The sequence below is a fragment of the Telopea speciosissima genome, chromosome 6, assembly GCF_018873765.1.
Source record: "Telopea speciosissima isolate NSW1024214 ecotype Mountain lineage chromosome 6, Tspe_v1, whole genome shotgun sequence".
Lineage (NCBI taxonomy): Eukaryota > Viridiplantae > Streptophyta > Magnoliopsida > Proteales > Proteaceae > Telopea > Telopea speciosissima.
This window is the reverse complement of record NC_057921.1, coordinates 182,148-202,180: the sequence shown is the minus strand read 5'-3', so window position 1 is coordinate 202,180 and position 20,033 is coordinate 182,148. Positions and strand designations below refer to the sequence as shown.

The following is a 20,033-nucleotide window of genomic DNA, read 5'->3' as shown; positions in this document are numbered from 1 at the left end:
CAATCAGGTACTGCAAGGATTTAAGAGAGAAATGGACAAGATGAAATTGGCACTTTGCAAAGTATTAAAAGTGAAAGGGTAGAAAGACATTGAGGGAAACAGTAATTGATTGGTATCAAATTATGAGTATGTGGATGAGTTTTATAGTGCACGTCAAGAAGTTAATAATCTGAGTTCTCACATGAAATTGTAACAAACGCTCCTCAAGAAACTGCAGTATAAAAAATGGAAATGCATGACAAAACCTTCTTACAATGGAAATTTAAGACCCCAGAAAACACTATTTTCCCCATCTTATAATAATTAGGTAAAAGAAAGAAGAAAGTATGGAGGAGGAGAAAGAATGAAGAAGGAAGAAGCCGGAAAACAAACCACATGATTTATAACCTTATTATTTATAACAAAATGTGAACTCTGCCCTTGGGCTTGTTCAAAATAAGTATGATTACCTCAATATACTAACAAATCCGACCTCTGTTTTCATGTGTTTTGACATTTAGAAAGATGAAATAACAAGAAAAAAAAAAGGTGTTGTTATGGTTATGGTGCTGGCGCTAATCACAAGATTCCTTAAAGCCCCAAGGTCTTTTTTGTCTTTTTCCCTAACCCTATACACATGTATATGTATTCTTTTGGCTGTCTCTATTGAATGGATTGATAGTTACGGCTGCAACACTTTCTCTTCTCTTCTTCTTCTTCCTCTTCTATTTTCTGATTTTCTCAACTATCATGGTATCAGAGCAGAGATTCTAGGCCTGGTACAAATCTGCACAAGCCCTCTCTTCCCCTTTTCTTCCATTTTCTTTCTTTTCCTTCTCTGCGATATCTGGAAACACTACCAGAGGCTCTCGGTTTAAGCAAGGGGGGGTGATTTTCACCCCTGCGATTATTTTTGGGTATTGGTTGATTGGTGTTTGGAAGTGTATGACGTAAATCTGCTATTTTATAATTAAAAGCAGATTCTGGTGTGTTTGCGATGGTGTTTGTGGTTGTTTGAGTGCTGTATTGGTGGAATGATGCAACTTGGGAGACGGTCGATGCCCGAATTCTTGGACAGATGTTAAACTCGATGGAGAATCATGTTGTGGATTTGGTCACTCATATTGACACTGTGAAAGATTTATGGGACTACTTGGAAGTTCTTTATTCAGGCCAAAATAATTTATCAAGGATTTATGAGTTGTCACAAGAGTTTTACAGGACTGAGAGAAAGGGGGCGTTCTATCACCCAATATTTCGCTGATTTTAAGCGATTGTATGAAGAATTAAATGCCCTTCTTCCTATCTCTTCGGATGTGAAACAGATGCAAATCCAAAGAGAACAGTTGGCTGTTATGGGCTTTTCGGGAGGACTCGGGCAGGAGTATGAATCTGTCTGATCACAAATTCTTGGAAGTGAAAACATAGCTTCTCTCATGGATACATTTGCTCGTGTTCTTTGAGTATCTCGTGAGAACTCTCGTGACTCCACACCAGCAGTTGATAATTCAGCATTGGTTTCCCAAAATACAGCTAGTGGGGGTGGTCGTGGAGATGGTAGTTACCGGGGGGGAAGCCGTGGACGTGGGGCTGGTCGTGGAGGTGGTCGTAGTGGAGGCCGTGGTACATTTCAGCCCACTAACAGCCAAGGTTATGGGCAGTCTAATGCCTCTTCTGATGGATCAGCTGCTGTCCGGACATGTCATCATTGTGGCCAGCCTGGCCATATTCAGAGGTTTTGTTGGAAGCTTCATGGAAAGCCTGGACAGCAGCAGTTCGCTAATTCTCCTGCAAGTAGTGATCCAGCCCCTCAGTCTCAACCTTTTGAGGGAAAGGTGATTGTTATGTCTGATGAAGAGTATGCACGGTACAACCAATTTCAGATTTCACAGCCGACTTCTTCCACTGTTACTTTGGTTAAGACAGGTAATGCCACTGCATGCCTTTCCGCTGCTTCTCATCCCTGGATCATTGATTCAGGGGCATCGGATCACATGTCTGGAATGTTAGGTATCTTTTCTTCTATGTCTCCATCATCATCCAGTGTTACTTTAGCTGATGGGTCTCTAGCCAAGGTTAAGGGCACTGGGACTGTTCATCCTAACTCTTCATTATCCCTGTCTTCCGTTCTCTACCTTCCAAATTTTCCGTTTAATCTTAAGTCAGTAAGTTAACTAATACTTTTAATTGTTCAGTGACATTTTATCCCGATTCTTGTATTTTTCAGGATCTTGCTACGAAGAAGACGATTGGTAGAGGCCGTGAGTCAGGGGGGCTATATCTACTTGATGGATCTCAGTCGGTTGCTTGTTCCAGTATTGCTTCATATCAGCAAATTCACTGTCGTCTTGGTCATCCGTCCTTGGAAAGTCTTAAGAAGTTAGATTCTAGTTTCCATTTCCTTTTTAGCCTTGAATGTGAGTCCTGTCAGTTTGGGAAACTCCACCGTGTGAGTTATCCCCCTAGAGTCAATAAGAGGTCTGTTTCTCCTTTTTCTTTCGTCCATTTTGATGTGTGGGGGCCATGTCCTAGCGTGTCAAATTTGGGTTTCAAATATTTTGTTACCTTTGTTGATGACTATTCAAGAATGACTTGGTTATATTTAATGAAAAATAGATCTGAGTTATTTTCTATTTTCTGTGAATTTGTCTCTGAAATTCAGACTCAGTTTGGTGTGCCTGTGAAAATTATTCGTAGTGATAATGCCAAAGAGTACTTCTCTGCTTCCTTTTCTACATTCATGGTACAACATGGTATGATCCACTAGTCTTCCTGTTCTGACACACCACAACAAAACGGTGTGGCAGAGAGGAAAAATCGTCATTTAATGGAGGTAACCCGTTCCTTGTTATTTGAGATGAAAGTTCACAAACATTTTTGGGCTGATGCTGTTTTAACTGCATGCTACCTCATTAACCGTATGCCTTCCTCGGTCTTGCGGGGCGAAATTCCTCATTTCTTACTGTTTCCCACTGAGCCGTTGTTTGTTTTGCAGCCTCGTATATTTGGTTGCACATGCTTTGTTCGAAATCATACACCAGGGCTGTCTAAGTTGGATCCTAAAGCAATTAAGTGTATGTTTCTTGACTACTCCCGTACCCAAAAGGGGTACCGCTGTTTTTCTCCATCCTTACGAAAGTATTTTATCACAGCTGATGTCTCCTTTTTTATGTTAACGCCGTACCATGCTGATCCAGTGAATGTTTCTGAGTTGGATGATGACCTTCAGGTGTATGTAATTCAGACTTCTGCTCCTGCTCCCACACAACCAGCCCCTGCACAGGGACTACCGCCAACCAAAGTCTATGTTCGTCGTCCACAAGTAGCTGCTGCCCCTCCTGTTCTAGGCGACTCTGCCACATCTTCTGCAGCTGCATATCCTACCACAACTACCTCTTCAGTGGAACCTGTTGCTTCTGACCTTGACATTCCAATTGCTAAACGGAAAGGTACCCGTAGTTGTACTCAACATCCAATTTCCAGATTTGTTTCTTATTCTTCTTTGTCTTCTCCATTTCGTTCCTTTTTATCTACTGTTGAGGCCCATCCTCATCCTAAGTCTGTGACAGAGGCATTATCTGATCCTGGCTGGAGGACAGCTATGGAGGAAGAATTATTGGCATTAAAGGTGAATGATACTTAGGATATTGTACCGCTGCCTCCAGGGAAAACAGCCATCGGTTGTCGTTGGGTATATGCAGTGAAGGTTCATCCGGATGGTTCCCTTGCTCGCTTAAAAGCGAGGCTTGTAGCTAAAGGGTATGCACAGGTGTATGGTAAGGACTACTAGGATACATTCTCTCTGGTGGCCAAACTTGCGTCTGTTCGTATTTTGATATCTCTTGCAGCTACATATCATTGGCCCTTGTTTCAGCTTGATGTTAAGAATGCGTTCCTACATGGGACTCTACAGGAGGAGGTTTATATGGAGCAACCACCCGGGTTTGTTGCTCAGGGGGAGTCTGGGATGGTGTGCAAATTAAAAAAATCCTTATATGGGCTGAAACAGTCTCCCCGTACGTGGTTTGGTAGATTTACTGAAGTTGTCTTGGCCTTTGGCATGTCCAGGTGTGGGAGTGATCATTCATTCTTCTATAGACAATCAGATGCAGGGAGGATTTTTCTGATTGTGTACATTGATGATATTATCATTACAGGTGATGATTCAGTTGGTATAACAGAGTTGAAGTCATATCTTCAATAGAAATTTCAGACCAAAGACTTGGGGAAATTAAAATATTTTTTGGGAATTGAAGTGGCACAGTCTCAGAAATGAGTTTTCCTATCACAACGGAAGTATGGGTTGGATCTGCTTACTGAGACAGGTATGCTTGGAGCTAAGCCGATTGACACACCCATGGACCAGAATGTGAGACTTATAGCCGAAGGGGGAGATGTCCTTGATGATCCTGAGAAATATAGAAGATTGGTGGGTAAGCTGAATTATTTGACAGTTACTCAACCTGACATTGCTTTTCCAGTGAGTGTGGTCAGTCAGTTTCTTTCCTCTCCTCAGACATCTCATTGGGATGCAGTTGTACGCATCCTAAGGTATCTCAAAAAGGCCCCAGGTAGAGGAATTGTGTATCAAGATCATGGACATGGTAGAGTTGAAGAGCAGATGCTGATTGGGCAGGGTCCCCAACTGACAGGAGGTCAACTACTGGGTACTCCACTTTTGTTGGAGGAAATCTGGTTTCATGGAAGAACAAAAAGCAGAGTGTGGTGGCTCGTTCCAATGCTGAGTCGGAATACAGAGCTATTGCGCAAGTAACATGCGAATTAATGTGGATACAACAGCTATTGTCTGAGTTGGGGTTCAAGGTTCCAACTCCCATGCAATTATGGTGTGATAATCAGGCATCAATCCATATTGCTTCCAATCCTGTGTTCCATGAAAGGACGAAGCACATTGAGATTGATTGCCATTTTGTTCGAGAAAAGATGCAGAGTGGAGTGATTCTTCCTAGTCATATCAGAACTGGAGAGCAGCTTGCAGATGTATTTACCAAATCATTGGGTAATGGGAGGATAGAGTATATTTGTAACAAGCTGGGCATGATTGATATATATGCTCCAGCTTGAGGGGGAGTGTTATGGTTATGGTGCTGTCGTGGGGTCCACATAGGATCTCGTGATTAGCACCTAAAGCCCCAAGGTCTTTTTCGTCTTTTTCTCTAACCCTATACACATGCATATGTATTCTTTTGGCTGTCTCTATTGAATGGATTGATAGCTACGGCTGCAACACTTTCTTCTTTTCTCTTCTTCTCCTCTTCTATTTTTTGATTTTCTCAACTATCAAGTGTTATACGACTTCTTTTCAATTAGAGAAAAAAGGAATAATTATGAATTGATGAAGCACTTCTAATGGCAGATTGACGGGGAAACATTGATGCACTGTACCAGCAGATAATTAAGCAGTCATGAAAAGAAACCTAATGATATTATAGTAGGCCATTAGTTTCCCTTGCATTTCAAATGGGATTCAAGATACTTGTATTAGCTATGTGTGTGTGTGTGGAGGGGGGGGAGAAAGTACTTACAGGGAGCGAATTTGATCTTTTATTTGCTGAAGGCGGTTACCATCCTTTGTATGAACTGATTAAAACCATATAAAAAATCTAAGATTTCAGCAGAAAGAAAACAAGTTAAATGATGATAAGCCCCAAACTTTTTCATAATATTCCTATAAGAAACTATTGAGATGAATCTAAAAGTAAAGCCAGCAGTTATTACTGGGTGAAATGGGAGAGTGATGTGCATCTTCTTTAAAATCTCCAGATAACTCCTGCAATGCTTGTTCTTTCTGAAGGAGGTCCATTTCTATTTCAGCCTCTTCCAGTTCCTATACCATTTCCAACTTAAATATACAGAACAAAAACGCCACATGTAACAACACATCAATGACAACAATCCAAACTTACGATATCCTCTTGATCAATTCGCTTTGAGAAGATATCAAAGTACGACCGGACATAAGTCAGATCCGCAAGCACCTAAAATGAAACAATATTATATTAAGCACAAAGCCTCAATGAAGGCAATAGAATTGTGAAGTTCAGCACTAATTATGAAACTGTAAACAGTGAAAGCATCCATGAAGCACACCAAATAACTAATGGTATGATAGCAGATGTAAAATGAAAATACCTAAGGGCCAACACAAACCATCGAGGCATGAAATGTCTTTATTGTTTATGCCTAAACAAATTGATAGAAATCATGAACTAAATGTAGAAAATAGGAAACATACACCCTCAATTTAAAATGACTATATTTGATTTGGCATCATTAAGATAATATTAGGCTCATTTGATACCTCACAGTTGAGGACTACACATATGAATGAAAACACCTAAGGGCCAACACTAACCATCGAGGCATGAAGAGAAAAGAGGGAACGAAGACGAAGAGAAAGAAGGGACGGAGAAAAAAAAAGGACGAAGAGAAAGGAGGGAAGGAACTTGTTGCTGCTGCCGACGCCGCTGCAGATGCCGAAGTAGATGCCGCTTCCGCTGCTGCTGTTCACAGCAAATAAGTTCTTCAGGTATTTTCTTTTTTTTTTTTTTTCCTGAAAAGAAAACCCTCTTTCTACTTGAACGGCCTTACAGTCTGAAACCCTCTTTCTACCTGAACGGGTCTGAAACCCTCTTTCTGCCCTGCATTTTTTCCCCTTTATTCTTATAGCTTCTTCTTCTTCTCCTCTACCCTCTTTTTCTATGGCTGGCTTCTGCTAGTGGTGGCCGGTGGGTTTGGTAGCGGCATTTTTTGCTTTTATTCTTCTAGCTTCTTCCTCTTCTTTGTTCCTTGTCTGACCGTCTTCTAATTTTTATTTATATTTTTTTTCCTTATTTTCTTATACCTTCTTCTTCTATGGCTGCCTTCTGCTAGTGGTGGCCGGTGGCTTTGGCTGCTGTCGGGGTGGCTGCTGCTGTAATTTCTGTGATTCAATGTAAATTGTGCATTTCTTAGTATAATTTACGAAATGCATCTGTTATTATAAGTTATGCAATCTGTTATTTTGTAACTATTTATTCTGTGATTATGTGATTCACTGATTTTGTAATTCTGTGATTATGCTATTTTTGCAATTCCTTGATTATGAACTTCAATTTTTTCATATTTATTTAGTATATAAGTGGAATTATATAAAAATTAATATGCTATTTGTGCCTAATAAAATGGTTATATAAAAAAAAGAACACTAGAATGCTTTGTTTGCCAAGGCGACGCCTTGCGGCCGCCCTATTGCCAAGGCGCTTAGGAAGGCCCTCAAACACCATGGTCACCTTGCCGCCTTGATAACTATGGGTTTTGGTCCAGTCAACAACTTGCGGTGTGAAGCCCATGTGGTTCGTTCAACTTGGTTCTCCATTGCTGTTCTACATTCAAGTTCTGGTTTTTATTCAAGGATCTTCATTCAAGCAAGCTGCTGTCCAAGAAAGTCTGCAACAACAGTAAGTTTGAATCATTCCAAACCCTGGCCATTCTTCTTCTAATCCTCTAAACAACCAAACCCTAGAATCCCCTCCATCTCTAAACCTTCTTCCACAATCCACTCACTGCACAGCCCATCCAACAGTAGGAAATCATCCATATTTGGACCGAGTACTCCCTTCCTTCTCTAGGAAACTCGATACACAGCCCTAACTAACAACTCTAACTCTAGAAACTCCACTCAACCATCTTTCCCAAAACCCCAACCCTAACCACAAAACTTGCTGCCGATTCTGTTTACCAGTCTTAGACCTTTTAAAACTTAACGAGACCTTCACTGGAAGACTTCCCTACATCAACTTATCTTAACCCTACCATCAAACCCTAGACCTCACTAAACCCTAACCCTAATTTGACAAAAATCACCTATTTTGACCTAGCCAAACTACCTGTTCAGATCAGATCCCGGTTATTGTTTCCTAGTGATTATACTAATGTAGGCCTACATCAAGTGCCATGCATCCTCTATAGTCCTGGACTTTTAAAGCTTCATTTGGCACTTGGCCAATTCTCTGGGCTGAAACTTGACTTGTGATCAGGGATCATGGGGTCTTCGTGTCTACAAATTTCAACAAATGTATCGGCATCTTCCCTTGTATTTTTCAGCCATCCATGTATTGGCATGCATTGTCGGTAGTCTTGGATTCTAAAATCTTTATTTTACTGCTTGGCCAACTCTATTTGGGCTGAAAACTGAAATTTGAACAGGGATCGTGGGGTGTTCATGTCCACCATATTACAGCTCCATCTGACCTGCCATATAGAAAAACTAGGCATTTGTCCAAAGATTCCTTACTTCTGACTGCTTTCCACAAAACCCTGTCCTAAATTATTACATAAATTAGTTTTCAGTATTCTTAAGGAAATACACTGCTGCAATGTTAACATGTCAACTTGACAAAGAGCAACAAGAAGATACCGGACTGCCTCATAGAAAATCACTGGAAGGCTGTCAACAACTCAACATGGCACATTGTGTAGCTGTGGAGGAATGGAGTAGAAGGAGATTGGGTTAGTGGTCCATGGAGGGAAAGACGATGTTGGGATGCGATAAGACGAAGTGGATTTCATTCAATGGGAGGCCGGTTTTTTAACATTGAAAATGGAATCTGCTTGGAAACCTAGCCCACCTCTAATGACATGAATCTTAACCCTATAATGTTATAAATTTTTTTGTTGGAAAGAAAGAGTGGGAGGGGGGAAGAAGCCAGTTGCCATGGAAGAAGTTGCTCCAGTGCACTTTCATTTACTAAAGTTTTACAACAAAGAAAGACTATTTACGTTCTATCATGTTCCTAAGTCACTGCATTAGACTGCAGTACATGAAGACATGCTCCAAACTCCAAAGAACTATGTATCTGTCAAAGTTTCTTACCTGAAGAATTGATTCACGGGTACTTCCGAAGTCTGGGTTACATTGTTTTGTCATGGAATTTGAAGAGAGAACTTCTTTCAGGATCTTGCAAGCAAAACTGTACTTCAGTGAAACTTGAATAGACTATTATGTAAGAAATATGGTATATCCATCCCATTGCTGAAGAGGAAATAAAAACTTAAAAGCAATACATTATTTTATTGCATATCCTGACAAATGAAGGATCCCTGAAACATTTCGGTTAGATACAAGGAAATGCATAATGATAAAGTTTATGCAGCAGCACTACAATGACATACCTCTTTTGCATCATCACCTTCCATCTTAAGTTTACACAAAGCTTGGCAGATCTTCTCGAACTCATCAAGCCTTCCTCCTATAAGAGAAAAAGAAAATAGAAGAGAAAAAATAGGTTGAAGCATCAACAAACAGATCTCAATTACCTATCAAAATGTTAATAGGTACCAAATAGAGTCAGGATTTACCAGCTTTTGACATTCCAAAGGCCTCAATGTTTTTCCAAACACTTTGAGGTATCAAAGCAATATCCTCCACTGGGCAATACAGGCATGCCTTTGCAAGTAGGGTTATTGAAAGTAGGGCTAGAGGACCCTCAAAAATTGGGTATGCAAGTTTCCCCAAACCACAAAGAACACTATCTGCAGCACCAAGAAAAGATTGCATCTGGATGTGATCAATAAATGGGATATAGTCCACTAAAAGGGCCATTGCATGAGCTCTCAAAAGCATTGATTGATCAGAATATGCTAGTGTAGCCACCCTATCCCATGTTGTGGAAACCAGATGAGAAAGGATCATCTCAGAAACAGAAAAACCCAAGTCAGATGCAGTGATTTCATCTCGAAGTGTAGATGGAAACTTTGCTACTCCAGCATTCCCATTGCTGCCAACAAGTCTTCGCAGAGTCTGCAGAGCAATAGATCTCTGTTCGGGTTCTGGATGACTGAGCATTGTACAGAACATGTCAACCAATGGAAACTTATCCTCTTGAATACCAATGCCCCTTTTGAATAAGAGTGACAACCATTTATCAGTCTGGAGCCGCCAAGAAAGTTTTGGGGCATTACAACAGAAATGCTTTATTGCAAAGCATACAGTACCAATGACATTATCCAGGCAAAAACAATGAGGTAATCCAAGCAGATAATCAAGCATGACAGATGCAACTTGCCAGCATTGGTTTTCTTGAAGGCTTACAACAGCGCCAGCAAACCCTTCAAGACCAGATCTCCAATTAATTGTAAACTGATCATTTGAGTCGTGCTGAATAGGTTTTTCACTAACATCTCCATCAAAGGGAGATTTTTGCACAATTGAAAATAAACATCTTGAGTACAAGAAACATTCTGCTGATGTAACAGTCAGCTTTTTGGAAAGTTGATGATGAAGCTTCCAACACAGCTCAATCGTGGGATAAAGCTTGGAGATGAGACCTTCCAAGCATTCTGAAAATTCTTCTACTTCTTCTGCAGATAAAGCACAAACCTTTTGATTTGAGAGCGCAGCATCATCCTTGGTACCTTCGAAGTTCTCAGAAATCTTCATTGAAAGAGAACTTTGCAAAGATCCATCAAGAACTGAATAAAAATCTTGCTTATCTTCCTGGATTGCAATAGAATCCATGCCAGAAACATAGTGTTTCTGAAATGTACTGAGCAAACCAAACACACCTAATGTCTTCACTAATTTAAGCTGACAACTTTGCATAACAATTTGAAATGCACATAGGTAGTTATAGAAAGCAGTTGTTGGTTCAAAACTGGCAAAATCAGCCCACAATGCCAAGGACTGCAAGACTTCTCTCTGGTGTTGAAAGGATAAATCAGGAAACACGGTGCCTAGTATAAAAATTGTAAGAGCACAATTATATGACACTTTTTCCATAGAGCTGTCCTGATACTCACTTCTCTGCTTGATATGAGTAAAAAGTTCATCAAAACATAACGATTCAAAGTTAAGGCAAGAGGACTCATCTGTTAGCAGTTTCTCATCATTAGAAACCTTCCCAAGAGCATAGGAGATAAGGGGCTTCAACAATAGCAAAATGGAATCGAGAAAAGAAACATCACAATATGAGGATCTACATAGAGATGCCATCACTTGCACCACCCTAGGTAATTCAGGCACCATTGCTTCCATATGCTCAAGTACAACGGCTTCAAGTATGTATAGGATGATTGCCTTGGCATTCTTAGCAGCATAACCTTTCAAAGGTTCAGAATAGTTTTGTGTAGAATGGCCGTCCTTTTCTCCTAAAAATGGCCATAAACATAAATCTGAAAACCAACAAAGCATATCTGGGACACCACTTGAGGGAAGCAACTTTAACTGAAGGCCAACAGCCTCCAAAATAATCTCCCCAAAAGCTTCAAATTGCTTTTTCATAGTTGGGAAGAAATTATGCAGGTCTGGGTAAATGAAGCGAAAAGACCCATCACCATATGGTTGCCCAGAAAATTCCAATCCTTTATTGACCAAAGAATCTTGGTTTTTCTTGTCAACTATATTATCTACCAAAGATAGATCATCTGCGAAAATAGATAGTAGACTAGTTAATTGTGCCAGATCTGAGGCAAGAAAGAGCTGCTCCTTCAGAAACTGCTTAGCATATCGAGATACTGCCATCCACCCGAGGAACCGAACAAGAGGGGATGGAGAATTACAGAACGTAGGTATTCTCTGAATCCAGGATGAAGGTGGAATCAAGCTTCTGTACTGAAATCCACAGTTGAAATTTATTCCATATTCTCTCCCTTCACCACCACCACTTGATGCAATTACCAATCTCTGAAGAATCATCCAACGCCGTTGTACTCCATATATTTTCTCTGCATCCAACTGTAGATTGCCTTCTTTAAGCTTATAATAGAAAGATGTAAGCAGCCCATTAAGATATTCAGCAGATCCCAATATGACATCAACCACATTTTCAGGAGGGCAGCATAATTCAGTTGCTGAATGCAAGAAGAACAACAGGCTTTGCATAAGGATCTCATGCATTGAGTGTTCTCTTTGTAATTGTTGAATCAGAAAGTTGCACAGCAGTGCCTGATTCTGTCGAACGAACGTGACAGCATCAGCAGATTGAAGATCTTGTGGAGACAACTTTAGACCCTGTTCATCTTGTCCAGAATTGTACAAACATAGTTCCCCAGATGAAACCTTTAACTGATACTCCTTGTCTAACTCAGCTGCTTCAAGGAGTATCTGTAGTACAATTTTGTCCCTTTTTCTTTCAAGATCAGATATGGTTTCTAACTCACTACTATCCCTCTCAGAAACTCTTTTCAGCTCTGCAGTTCCATGTATTTGAGTAATCTTGGTTCTGCTAACATTCATTCTTTCAGTAACCTTTAACTTGCCACTGGAAGCTGTCAGAAAGAAAGGGTTAACATAGCACTCTGCAGCTAAAAGCAAAGCATCAATAGAAGCCTCATGGCCCTCCAAAGTAATATCATGATGTGAGTGTAAGTCCAAGGCCAAACGTTGAAATTCTGAAGCTTTAAGTTCAGATTCTTGATGGTCCAAGAGTTGCAAACAATCTGACTCCAAGTTAAGGTATTCAATAGCAAAACTAGCATCAAGGGTTAAGCCACTTTGAAACTGATTACTAAAAATTTTTTCAGCAGGTTGTTTGCCTTCTGTGATGTTACCAGCATGAATAGATTCTGAACTGCTTTTATCTGGGCTGTTTCCATCAAAAATATTAGAAACACTCCTCAACGTTATAGTTTTCAATTCTGTTGGAGCAAATAAAAGATTGACATCTTCAAATGCATCCATCCCAGCAGTTGCATCATTCACGTCAGTCTTCCCATCAAATTCATCATGGCCATTGGATTTTAAAGAGGTTACCCCATGACGAGGGACAGATGAAACAGAAGGAACAGCAGAAGATTCTTGCTCAACAGGTTTAGAAACTGGGCACTTGCAAAGGTCAATTTCACGTGGCAATGGCAAATGCGGTCCCAAAATCGAGAGAAGTACACTGCATAAAGAAATAACATTTATAAAACCAATTAGCAGTTCAGCAGAAGACAGCACACTCATGGATAAACATTGCTATACAATTTCAATAAAGCATTTATTTATTAGTTATTTGTAGCTCATTAAACAGCTTTTACTGATTAGATGGAATTCTTGAAAGAAAACTATCTTATACACAAGATGATAAAATAAAATAAAAATTAGAAGTGGAACAGCACCTTGGCAGGCCCACCGGCCGCCTATCCTCCATGTGGGGGCAGGTGAGGACCAAAACACAACACAAATCTTTCAACAGTCTGAATCATTGAAAATTCAAGGGAAAATGTGGAATACAAAGTACACCATATGATTGGATTAGAGCCTCAAATTCAACACCTAACAAATAATGATCAGTGTCGAATTATATATAAAATTAAAATATAAAAAGTTTTAAAGATCATGAAGATTAAGTGTTAGAGAGAGAGAGAGGTGGCACATCTTCACATGGAGGAGCTGAGAAGTGGAAGGCATCACCAAGATTTGAATTTCGGAAGGATACCAAAGGAACTAGAAACGGCCATTGGATGTCGAGAGTAGTTAAAGGAGAACCAACTCGGGGCAATCAAGGAGGCAATTCTAGGAATGTTAAGTCTCTTTCACTCTAGTTTTACTGAGGAAACAGAATACAACATGAAAATTCTTGATGCGCACTTCGGCCTGTTTGGATGAGGAGTTGAGTCCTTGGGTGTTCCAGATGACGCATTAGTTCACCAGGAAGGATTAAAAGCGTTCTTCAAGAGCCCCTCGAAGCTGGGCCGGGCCTAGCAGAGTGCTAGAACACTGCCGACAGCATTCCTGTATGGGGGAGAAGTGGTGGTAGAAGGGGGAGGGTGATGGAGGATGTTAGGCTGAAGGGACATGGAGGGTGATGAGAAGGTGGGATGAGGGGAAAGGTGGGGGCCGGGGGGGGGGGGGAGAGCAAGTGTGCCGAAAGGGACAGGGGAGCCACAGGGTATTGCACAGGGGCAAAGGCATGAATGAGCCGGGTGAGGACGACGGTAGGAGGGCCTTGGGTCGCGTTGATGTTTCGTTGTTACTAATTCTATTGGACCTTGTTCCCAACGTAACCCCCCATTCTTTAGGCCTGACCCATGTTACTAATTCTCTTGGACCTTGCCCCCTTTGTGGCCCTCTCCAACCACATCCACCTTAGCCCCTCCCCAGGTTCAACCCACTCCACTTCAGAATCACATCCTTTTAGGCCTTCTCTCGGCCCTGTGTTCGGCAACCACTCGACCCAACACTCTCGAACAATCACCCTTCTAGCCCCCATCTTACTAGATCTTCTCTTCTCAGCCTAGTGCTTGGCAACCACCTGACCCGAACTCACCCTACCCCTTCTTCTTTGCCCGTCTCTTCCACCAAAGACTACTCCCCTGAAACTTCTCCACCTGGCTTTTGTCTTCTACCCCCTCCCCCATTGTTCAATTTGTTTCTCTGCTCGCGCAAGGTCCCCTTGCTCCTCCCTTGTCTCCCCCCTTTCCCGTCGGGTTCTTCTCCCTCCCTCTGTTCAACCCCTCACCCCCCAGCCCTCTGTCTGTTAGAGTTGTTAAAATATTTTGTATAAGGGTAGTTCTGTTATTGTCTTGTTATAAGACATGACTAAGTTGTATTTTTCCTTTCTTTTCTTATTTCCATTTACCTCCCTAGGGAGGTCTGTGTAATTCATAGAAGATAATTAATGAAGCTAATATGTGTGTTGAGAATTACTCAACACACATAATCGATTCTCTCGACCTCTCTTCTCTTCTCTTCTACTTCCTCTTATTGTTGTGAACCTATTCTCTCTTACTAGAATTGATCCATCTTCAAGTTCTAACTTGGTATCAGAGCTGAGTCCTCTGGTTTGAGAGTCGACTAAGCTCGGTTGCTATGTTTTTTTTTTCACTTCTCTTTAGAACCCTAAAAGGATAGAGGGTTCTACTAGAGGGTTATCCTGATCTTTCGATCTGATTTGGAAGGCCATCTCCTTTGACGTCTCTTCTAAAGTCAATTCTGGTCGCATTCGTCGTATTTTGGACTCCCCTAGGAACAGGCATATTGTTGTTTCCTAGGGTCTTGATCTCTCTTTTGAGGACCCCCTCCTCTGCGTAGGCTGGGCTGGTCGTCTTTCTCTCCCCCCCCCTCTCTCTCCTTCCCTTGTATATCCCCCCCCCTTTTTTTCCCTCCCTACCCCCTCCTGGGGTATGGTAATATATTCATTCATCCAAAAAAAAAAATGCAGTCCTAGAATAGGAGACAATCCTACTAGGAGCCAAGTAAAATCAGGTTCTGATCGAGTCTGCTGTTTGGGGTAGATTTGGGGCTGTTTAGGGCAAATTTAGGGTTTATGCTAGGGTTAGGGGTGAATGTGATATATGGTAATGATCAGCAGGTCTAGGGGATTATTTTGTTATAAAAATATCGGGATTTGGATGAGTTTAAAATATCTGCAGGATTAGGGTTAGGGTTTGGATGTTAGGTTTCAGGTTCTAGGGTGAAACTTAGGGTTTTGGATGGGAGTTTGAAACTGGGTTTTGGGTCGAGTGTAGCTAGCAGTAGGAGGCTGATTCGATCAGATTTTGGGAGGATTCTGCTGGTTAAGTTGGGCTGGACAGAATGTAGATTAATTTTAGGGTTCTGGCTTTTATGGGGAATGAAGGGAATTAGGGTTTAGATGATTAAAACAGAAATTAAAGGGGGATCGAATGGGGAAGGAGAAGGAATGGAAAACAGAATTTAAATTCAAACTTACCACAGGATTCCACCGGCAGCAGCTTGAACAATGAAGGATCAAACTACCTTCAGAGAGAGAACCTCCCAGCCGTCACGGCATAAGGAGTCACAGGAAGTCCACCTGTCCTTCTCCCTTGATAGATCCACAAGGCAACACTCCAAGGAGCAGCAGCAGCAGCAGCAATCGGCAACCAGCACACAGTCTTTTTTTTTTTTCAAATTTTCAATTGTGGGGGAGCCTCCATGATTTATCTTATTTATAATATGGCTAATGCCAAATCCTAATACAAATTAAAGAGTTCTCTTTCACAAAATCGTGGTAGGGAGAGGTTTAAGTCTAATTAATTAATTAAAACAATGTAATGACCTAACTACCCCTACTAACTTAAAATAAAAGAATCTAACTTAAAACAACTGATTTAAAAGAAGATTCCATACTAGCCAATAGGATTTAAGAACCTATTAGCCAATAGGAACACTTCACTTAAATTAGACCAATTGAACCAATTGGATGCAACCAATTTAAGCCGGTTCAATTTAAAACAGAAAAATAAACTAAGTATGGAAAATACTAGCAAAGTAAATCTAATCTATGGCTCCCTAATTAAGCCCTAAGTTCAGGACTTCGTCTTCTTCTTCTTCTTCCAACTTGGAGCTGCATCACTATACTATGTGAAGTATTACTCATACTACATTCTTTGGAGGACTATTCTTCAAACCAACATACAATGGAGGGAGTTTAGAAGCTGCTGAAGAGGATTGAAGCCCTAGAAGCCACCCAGAAAATTTCCGCCAGCATGTAGAGTGTTCTTTCTGTTTCTCCCTCATCCTTCCACCTTTTGGGATGAAATTTGGTGCTTTTGGATCGCCTAGGGGGTACTCTTTCAGACCCTTTAACACTCGGTTGAAGAGAGGAGCAGGTTGAGGAGCATAGCTCAACTCTTTGATGCTCCCAAGCTATTGATCAACTCTGTTTTTTGCTTCTTGTTTGACCTTTTTTGGAAGCTGAATGCATTGGATGTTTGTTAGTTAATGAGAATGAAAGACTTTCAGCCTTTACTCTTGTTGGGTACAATGGACTGAAGACTCTTGGCTGTTGGAAGGTTTTGGTTGATGTTTACAAGCATTTGCTCTCTGTATGCCTGCTGCTTTTTGGTATTTGCTCCTTGTCTGGTTGGTTTGGTTGTTTGGAGCTAGTTGTTTACTGGTTTGCCTCCTTTGTTTGGGTTGAGTGTATTCCTCATTTGAGCAGAACACTATATTGACTGTTGAAGTGTCTGCATATTATGTCTACTATGTCTGGGAATGATTCTGAGATCAGTGGACCAACTCCAGTTAGCAGCCTGAGTAGTGGTTTCCCCACCATGGCTTCCTTTGATAACCCCAACACCCAAATCTCTGTTGTGAAGTTGGACAATACCAACTACTTAGACGGGTGTCGCTCTGTGAAGATGTCCTTGCGAAGTAGGGGAAAGTTGGGGTATATTACTGGCTCTATTAAGGAGCCTGCTGTTACTGATCTAGGATATCTGAAGTGGGAGATTGAGAACTCCACAGATATGACTTGGTTGGTTTTCTCCATGAAACCTGAGATTATTAAAAGATTTATGGACAAGGAAACCGCAAAAGATATGTTGGATAGTATCACCAGGACCTTTGACCGAGTTGGTGACTATGCAAAGGTGTACAAAATACACCAAAAACTGTTATCAATATGTAACAAGGTGATAGAAGCATCTATGATTACTACAACATTGTTATCAGCCTGTGGCAGGAATATGATCACTACATGTACCTTTGACTGTCCAACTCTGAAGATGAAGTTAAGGTCTATAAGAACCAGGAAGTCGAAAGGATCTTCTCTCTACTTGGTGGGCTCAATCCAGAGTATGAGCTCATTCGTCTACAGATCTTAGGGAGGTCTCCCTTTCCATCCTTGGATGAAGTGTGTAGTTACTTACAAAGTAAGGAAACTAGGAGAACAACCATAGATACTGCACCATGAATAGAGCGATCTGCTCTTGTTCCTAGTTCCCATCGAGATTGGAGAAGTGGGGGGAAAGGCCAAGGGCCAACTCGTGGAGATCACCGTGAAAGATTTAAATGTGATCATTGTGGAAAATTGGGGTACACTAAGGACAGGTGTTGGGATCTTCATGGGCAGCCCCTTGGTATGCGTGGTGGATCATCCGGTGCCCGTGGTGGTAGGCGGGGAGGAGCTAGGGCCCACTCTGTGACATCCAAGACTGAGACATCTAGACCTTAGCCTACTCCTAATTCTCTTTCCCAGGATGCTATTGTAGTTTTCCGCTGGTTGATGTCACACCTTGGTCACTCCTCTACTAGTTATACCCCTAGAGGGTCAGCTGCTTCTGCCTTAGCTTTGCAGGTCTCGTCTACACCCTCTACCGCTCCTACTTGGATCATTGACTCTGGATCCTCCGACCATAGGACTGGTATGTCACAGACTAACAGTATTATGATTCCTATTCCATTTGCTCTGGCTGGGACAAGGTAAGGGTTGCTGATGGTTCCCTTTCTTCTGTCTCTAGTAAGGGTTATGTGAGGGTTACTCCTTCTTTTGAGTTTGTTCTTCATGTCCCTGATTTTGCTACTAACTACTACCAGTGAGTCATCTCAAAATTCTTAAATTATTGTGTCACTTTCTTTCCTTCGTAATTGTCTTTTTCAGGATTTGGAGACAAAGAGGGATATTGGCAGTGGGACTGAGAAAGGAGAACTCTATCTTCTTAAACCACGATTACATGGTTCCTCTACTGCTGTAGCTTATGTTTATGGTCGGAATGACCGTAGTACTTTGGAGTCTGTAATGCTTTGGCATCAACATTTGGGCAATCCCTCTTTTGTTGTTATGAGGAGACAGTTACCCCATTTATTTACTTCTTTTCGTTCTTCTTATGTTTTTCAGTGTGAATCATGTGTTTTTACTAAACATTGTCGAACATCTTATCCATATCATGGTAATAGATTTACTGTACCTTTTTCTCTTGTTCATTCAGATGTTTGGAGGCCTTCTCCCACTACTTCTTTGTCTGGATTTCGTTTGTTGATGACTATTCTAGGTCCACTTGGACTGTTTTATTGAAACAAAAAAGTGATGTTTATAATGCTTTCAAGAATTTTTATCAACATATCAGTACTCAGTTTAATACTTGAATTCAAATTGTTAGGTCGGATAAGGGGGGTGAGTACATGTATGGGGGGCTACAACAATTCTTTACTGATAATGGCATCATCCATCAACTGGCATGTGTTGATACCCCTCAATAAAATGGGGTGGCTGGAGAAAAAACCGCTCACTTGTTGGAAATCACTAGGCGTCTTCTCTTTGGTATGCATGTGCCTACGACTTTTTCGTCAGATGCACTTCTTACTGCTGCCTTCCTTATTAGCCAGATGCCATCTCCACTTCTTAGCTCTAAATCTCCCCTAGCACTTCTTTCTCCTCAATCCTCTGTCTTCTCCTTAACTCCCAAAGTGTTTGGTTGGGTTCGTTATGTTCATGTCAACAAATCAGCCAGCACCAAGATTGACCCCAAAGCCCTTAACTGCATCTTCTTGGGCTACTCTGTTTCCACAAAAGGGTATAAATGCTACCACCCTCCTTCTCTCGAAAGATGTCACCTTCATTGTGTCTATTCCCTTTTGTTCTTCTCCTCAGCATCCTCTTCAGGGGGAGAGAATTACTAGAAGTGAACATGATGTTGATGTTGCTGATGTCACACCTTTTTTGTCTCTCTTGCCTACCTCTACTGCCCCATTCCTATTTGACAGTGGAAAATACAAAGAAGCGGATGTTGTTGATGCTTATGGTGTTGTTGATGTTGTAAAGTGGTGGTGATGATGCTAGTAGGGAAAAAGAGCACAAGGAAAAAAAGTTGCTTGTATTCAAAAGAGGTGAATACTTGAATGGAAAAGGAAAGTAACCCTGCCAAAAGTCCTCTTTGGATCCTCATCCTTAATCTCATCCTACCCAGCCAAGTAACAGTTCTCCTCTTGAATTAGATCTTCCCACTGCTATGAGAAAGGGGAAGCGAGCCTATACTAATCCCATAGCCCATTTTGTCTTTCTATATTTCCAACAAGTATTGCCTTCTCCACTGACTTGAGTCTTCTTCCATTCCCAAAAATGTCACAGAGGCCTTATCCGATCCAAAATGGATGCAAGCAATGTCTGAGGAAATGGTAGCTCTAGAGAAGAATAATACTTAGACACTGGTTGATCTTCCTAGGGGGTGAATTCCAGTTGGGTGCAGATGGGTTTATACCATCAAGTATAGATCAGATGGTATTCGAAAGATATAAAGCTCCGCTGGTTGCAAAAGGGTTCAGTCAAGTGTATGGCATTGACTACCAAGAGACTTTTTCCCCTGTACCCAAGCATAACTCAATCAGG

General features: G+C 41.2%; 1 protein-coding gene across 1 annotated transcript in view; it reads right to left on the bottom strand.

Annotated features, from left to right (window-relative positions):
* LOC122664227 overlaps nucleotides 1–20,033 on the bottom strand; it is a 186,459-nt gene that overhangs the window by 43,086 nt on the left and 123,340 nt on the right. The window contains exons 19-24 of the mRNA XM_043859956.1: nucleotides 9,340–12,863; nucleotides 9,154–9,230; nucleotides 8,855–8,938; nucleotides 5,907–5,978; nucleotides 5,719–5,827; nucleotides 5,526–5,580 (exon numbers count right to left, since the gene is read on the bottom strand). Of these exons, the coding sequence (XP_043715891.1) occupies nucleotides 5,526–5,580; nucleotides 5,719–5,827; nucleotides 5,907–5,978; nucleotides 8,855–8,938; nucleotides 9,154–9,230; nucleotides 9,340–12,863 (3,921 nt within the window). The remainder of the gene's footprint in view (nucleotides 1–5,525; nucleotides 5,581–5,718; nucleotides 5,828–5,906; nucleotides 5,979–8,854; nucleotides 8,939–9,153; nucleotides 9,231–9,339; nucleotides 12,864–20,033) is intronic.